Source organism: Choloepus didactylus, chromosome 13 (genome assembly GCF_015220235.1).
Source record: "Choloepus didactylus isolate mChoDid1 chromosome 13, mChoDid1.pri, whole genome shotgun sequence".
NCBI classification, from domain to species: Eukaryota; Metazoa; Chordata; class Mammalia; order Pilosa; family Megalonychidae; genus Choloepus; species Choloepus didactylus.
Window position 1 is genome coordinate 95,074,462 of NC_051319.1, and position 6,000 is coordinate 95,080,461.

The window sequence follows — 6,000 nt, forward strand, 5'->3', positions numbered from 1 at the left end:
TTCCTTCCTGTTACAGTCCCGAGCCTTCCTGAAGGACTATTACCGGGACCACAACATTGAGCTTTCCAAGCTGCTGTACAAGATGGGCCAGACACTGCCCACCTGGCTGCGGGAGGACCTCCAGAACACCAGGTAGCCGTGGCCACAGCCAGACCGAACGTTTGCGATGGCAGGGACATCCCGCCGCAAGCTGAGCCAGACTGACCTGCAGGGTGGGGAGCCGGGCCCAGGCCGGCCAAGCACTTATGAGCAATACTCTGCCAAGGCCCAGCAGGGCTGGGAGAAGAAGGCCCCGGCAGGTCCACAAGCACCCCGGAGCATCCAGGGGCTGGGTCTGTGGCCTCGTGGACCTCCCTAGCCACCAGAGGTCCATTCCGTTCACAACTTCTTGGGGGGAAGCCACTGCCTGTTGGTGGAAGATGCTTCCTAGAAGGAGGGACTCCATGAGACTGTGTTCAATCAACCATACCCTTCTCCATCCCACCACTCCCTGTCCCGGCAGGGTATCCCCTCAGTGTTAGCTGCCATATTTTCCCTGTCCTCCACACAATAAGGGAGAAGAGCCCAGCTGGGCCTTTTGCCAAACCAGGGAGAAAGACTGGACATTTCCCTGACCGTTTCGAGCCAGGCCCTCCAGAGGGGTGAGCTGGGCACCCAGAGTCGGTCTCTAGGCTGGATGTGAGGGTAGCCACCTCGAGAGAATGTGGAACCCCCCACACACTCTGATTCGTACCTTCACCTCGCACCTTCCCTTTTTGGGGAAGGATTCTCTGGTTCTACAGTATCCATCAGTCCCTGAGGCCTCCTTCAGGTCCCTGGGGCACTGCCATGCCATTTGGACCCTGAGACCCAGGCCTCAACCCCACCCCCTTTCTTCTCCCCGGGATATAGCATGTGTGGTGCTTCCTGTGGTAATGGACTGAGGTGGTCAGGGGTCTGCCAGGAGACACGTTCCAACGTACACGCGTGGTCCCCATGCCCACCCGGCCTTGGCTCCTGGCGGACACAGGGCAGAGCTGGCGAGACTGCTTTTCCCAGCTACCTGTGGCTGAGGGTTCCCAGAGATCCCCTTAACCTCCCAAATACTAAGAAGCTAAAGTATTTTAATATTTTGGTTTTTTTCTTGGTGCCAGAGTTTAAGAGTTTATACCCTGGGTGCTGGGGTTGCACTGTGTTCTTTATATATATATATATATATATATATAATGTATATATATATATTATATTTTTTTTTGTTGGGTTTGTTTTTAATTCAGTTGTACAAAACGGTGGTAAGCCCCGGTTCCAAAGGGTGTCATATCTCTGCTTGAGAGTGAGATGGAGGGGAGGGGGCAGTGTCTTCTTGTGTCTGAGGCCTCAAGGAAACAGTTTAGAGGTGCCCTTGGAGAGGTGTCTCTTCCTTCTCCCAAGTGCCGTGGCTGTACTGGGGCAACCCAGGTGAAAAGAGGTGGTGAGATGTATAGGGAAGACCAACCCTCGCTGGGAAAGTCTCAAAGCCCGGTCACCCTGGGGAATTTTGGCCAAAGGAAATAGCTGGGACTGGGGTAGGAGAGCTAGGGCCAAAGGCTGGCCCACCCCCCACCCCCTCACATGGTGCTAGGTTGGGAGCTGCCCTGGGAGCTGGGAGCCCACTGGACCCACCTGCAGACAGTGGGATTTCTGGCTGTTTTCATGGTTGGGGTCTGCTCCTACAACCACCCCTTCTTTTAACAATGTGAAGTGACTGAGGCTGGGGTGCCTTTCCCCAGCCCCTTCCAACTGCCAATTCAGCTTTGAATTGACACCCAGGAAATACTTTCTGGAAAGCCTTGTCCTGTCAGGAGACTCCAGTATCTTGGCGCTGGAAGAATCTTTTGGAGGTATGGAGACAGGTCCAGAAAGGGGAGGTGGCCTTCTGGGCTGAGGTCACAGAGCTGGGGTTGGGAGCGGGGCTGAGAATCGAACTCGAGGCTCCTGAGCTGGAGCCGAGTGCTCTTCTTCCAATGCCACACTGCCTCTGAGCCCATCCCGGGGACCCTGCCTTGTGCCAGGTTCCCGTCCCTCCCTCAGTCACACCCTTGGTCATTCCAGGATATGGGGAAAACCACTCCTTCCCAGGGTGCCTTTGAGCCTTCTCAGCCCCAGACCTGCATTTGCATCCCTGTCATGCTCTCCTCAGCTTGAAGCGTCCTTCCCCAGCCTGCGGGGCCTGGGTTTGTCTGAGTTCTGAACCGATCCCCTTTTCTCAAGTTCTACACTGGGGCGGCGAGGAAGGTTGGATACGCAACTGGACCAGCTGTGTGTGGTTGCCTTGTGTGCGGCCAGAATTCCCATCGTGCCCCTCACGGGGAGCCTGGAAGCCTCGCACGCTGTGGGCCTGTGAGCAGAGGTGCTGAGCCGCTCAGGGCCCGGGGGCAGGGCGGCATGTCCATGTGTGCTTATGAAGACCCTCCCACACCGCGGAAGAGGCTACCAGAGCGGGGCAACTACTTCCATAGTTTCCCTGGGCCTCACTTCCCATCTGTCAGCTGAGCTGTTTGGGTTCTGTGACCTGTGAGAATCTTACAGCTCCCACATTCTATAAGCTACCCTCTGGGACCCTCCGTCTCTCAGAGCCCAAGAAGGGCCCGGGCCTGGCCGCCATGGAGCGGCCCTCAGGGGGCAGGCAGTGCCACCTCTCTCAGCCTTGGGCCTGAGGAAGGAGCAGGCAGGCTTGAGGCCCTTGGGGAGCAGAGGAGAGGTTCTAGATTTGGGTCCCGGTGCTTCTGCAGTACTGAGACCCGACCTGTCACACGTTCTCCGTCGGTCTGGACACTGCTGCTGCCCTTTCCCCTAACAAGTCTCTCCTGGGCACCCCTGGGCCGAGACACTGCCAGGACCTGCCAGTTCGGGGCTAAGCCCCTGTTGGGGCTCTCAGATAGACACAGAGTCCTCCCACAAGAAGAGACAACCAGAGAGCAGTGGGGCACAGTGTCAGCAGCCTCTTTACTGTTTACTAATTCCCTGTTTGACCAAAAAAGTGAGAGAGAGAGGAATAGCTGAGGTAGTGCAGGTGACCCCACCTCTATTCTCTGTCCCCCCTGCTCCCGTGAGCCTCTGCCCCCAGGGGGTGCAGGTGGAGGAATCACCACAGCTGCCTCCTTCCCTGAGGGCTCTCGGAGCTCCCCACGAGGCGGGCATCTCACCACTTGGAGGGTGAGTCTGAATTTTAAAGATGGGCCTTTCCCAAGCCCCTAAATACCAGCACCCAGGGCCTCTGGGCCCAGCTGAGGATGCAGCAGCCTATTTCTGCCAGAGGAGAGCAGCGGGACTGACCCACAGAGATAGGAGGTCCCCAACGTGGTGCTGTCCCAATGGGTGTGTTAGTGGAAAGAGTTGTAAAAATGTTTTACGAAGCGTTTTATTATGAGCATCCATATTCCCACCACCCAGATGGAAAGTTATTAACATTTTACCACATTTGTTTTCTCTCTCTCCGTTTTATCATGAACTGTTTAAAAAGAAGTTGCAAACATCATGAGACTTCACCCCTAAATGCTTCAGCCTGTTTTCCCAGGAATTAGGACATTCTCCTACGTATTGGTCCAATATCACACCCCAAATAGCAGTCATTTCCTCACAATGTCTGCTGTCCCAACCTTATCCCAATGTCCCTGACTGTCCCCCAAATAAATTATAGCTGGGTTTCCAACCAGGATCAAATCAAGGTTTACACGTTGCATTTTGTAACTGTGTTTCTTAATCTCTTTTAATGTTGAAAAGGTCTCCCCTCCACCACCCCCACCCTCTGCTACTTTCATTTTAAAAATGACATTGATTTTATATATTTTTTTGAGGATAGTAGGCCTGCTGCCTGGTAGAAGTTCCCATTCTGGATTTGTCTCATTGTGTCATACAACCAGTTTCTCTATCCCGTGTTTTCAAGGGTTTAGACAATATGGACTTTTGCCTTTTCTGCTGACTTGACAGCTTCACTCTCACCTAAGATGCACCTGTTCTGTCTCCTGCACCAAGTGCCAAACCAGCAGGAGAGCCAGTAGGAGCACCAGAAGCTCAGGCAAAGGCAAGGGAGGGCTCCCTGGAGGAGGTGGCATCACAGCCAGGCCTGGGAGGAAGGGATAGCGGGCACTCTAGAGGAGGAGGCTGTGTCGTGGAGGCTGGACTGAGCAGCACTGGGGCCCTGTTGGGAATGAGATGTCTCTGGCCCCATTTGACCCTGAGGATACACCTCTCTATCTTTTTTGTGTACCAGGGTTTGCACTTTGCACAGACCTGTGGTGTTTTATAGATTCACATTTGCCCCTGGCCAGGGCCAGGCCCCTGGCATGCACCAAGGAAGGGCCTGGATTGGGAACTGGCTCCCTCAAGCTGTGGCATGGGGGAGAAGAGCACTGGATGGAGGCAGGGGTGAGGCCAGGTCCCAGCCAGGTGCATTTAGTAGCTGCATGAGGATTTTCCTCCCAAGGCCTCAATTTCCCCATCTTTGAAATGAGCAGGTGAGGCTACAGCAGTGGCCTTCAAATGTTAAAGAAAATCATAAGAGGAAATGAGCAGGACAGAAGGAAGCAGTTCTGGTCTAGTTGAAGTGGGAGTGGGGCTCCGGACCCCTACTCCCCCAGCCCTTGAGGCCGTGCTGGATCCCCACTTGCCAGCCCTGGACGGGATGTTCTCTGGGGCTGGCCTGGCCAGCTCAGACGGCCAGAGCTCCGGCTCCTCCGAGGGGCGGGCATGGGCTTTGTGCGGAGCCAGTTCCAAGGCCCTGGGGGGACTCAGGCTGTGTTTTATCCTAAGAAGTTCATCCCTCCCACTCCTCTCTCTGGCCCTGGAGGAGAATGAGGGAAAGGGGGTTTTCTATGACTGCTAGCTTTTATTATCAACAAGAGGGCTCCTTTTGTAATTTTTGCATGAAATTCATGTCATTTCCTGGGGAGAGGAGAGAGCTGACTGGAGAGGGTGGGGGGCACGTTAGGGGAGCAGGCAGAGGTTTCCGTCCCTTGTGGGGGTGGGGAGAGGGGTGGAGAGGAGGCGCCACCCAGCTCACCTGAAGATGAGGGCTCTCGAACCAGCCGTTTTGGGTTGTGTTAAAAGTGGGAACTTCCTCCATTAATGTACAATCTCGAACTAACTGCTAATAAAGTGGGGTTCTGTTTGTACACATTGGTCCTGTTTGTCTGACCTTTTGGTGGGTGGAGATGGGGATATTTGCATGCACAGCTGAGGTCTGCCCATGCCACCCCGTAAACACACACGCACGCACGCGTGCACACACGTACACGGTGACTTGGTCAAACGTGGCCAAATCAAAGATCATTTTCACTGGGTTGCAAATTGATGTTTTTCCAGATAATGGAGGCCTATCCCAGCATAGCTACCTGGGGTGTCTTAGATGACAAAGCGCCTGCAGACAAGCTAGATTGTTTAGAAGTGCTGGTGGTTGAGCACTGGACTCAGAGTCCAGAACCACTTCTGCCACATGTATTGTGACTGAGGATACATCACTTTTGCTTTTTGATTCTCAGTTTCCCTTATCATTTAGGGGCATGGAGGAAGTTAGACTCTTAACCGTGCTTAAATGCAGATTCCCAGGTCTTCCAGAGAGTCATCTCAAGCAGATGTGGGGTGGGGCCCAGGCAACTGCATTTGTTAAAAATTCAATTTTATTGAAATATATTCACATACCATATAATCATCCAAAGTGTACAATCAACTGTTCACAGTACCATCATATGGTTTTGCATTCATCACTGCAATCTATGTTTTGAATATTTTTCTTGTACCAGAAAAAATACAGATAAGAATAAAAAATAAAAGTAAAAAAGAACACCCAAATCATCCTCCCCCACCCTATTTTCATTTAGTTTTTTGTCCCCATTTTTCTGCTCATCCATCCATATACTGGATAAAGGGAGTGTCAAGCACCTGCATTTTTAACAAACTTCCCAACATGCAGAGGCACCCCATTTGGGACACCCTAAGGGTTGTAATTAATGCCCAGAGCCCCACTTTCCGAGGAGCCAAAAC

The 6,000-nt window shown here is 53.1% G+C and overlaps 1 protein-coding gene across 5 annotated transcripts in view; it reads left to right on the top strand.

The window, feature by feature from the left end:
* The window catches only part of NDST1 (N-deacetylase and N-sulfotransferase 1), a 65,730-nt gene extending 60,594 nt beyond the window's left edge, over positions 1–5,136 (top strand). For all 5 annotated transcript variants that reach the window (XM_037800870.1, XM_037800869.1, XM_037800872.1 and 2 more), the window contains one exon: positions 17–5,136. In XM_037800870.1, the coding sequence (XP_037656798.1) occupies positions 17–136 (120 nt within the window). In that variant the 3' untranslated portion in view covers positions 137–5,136. The remainder of the gene's footprint in view (positions 1–16) is intronic.
* The last annotated feature ends 864 nt before the right edge of the window (positions 5,137–6,000 follow it).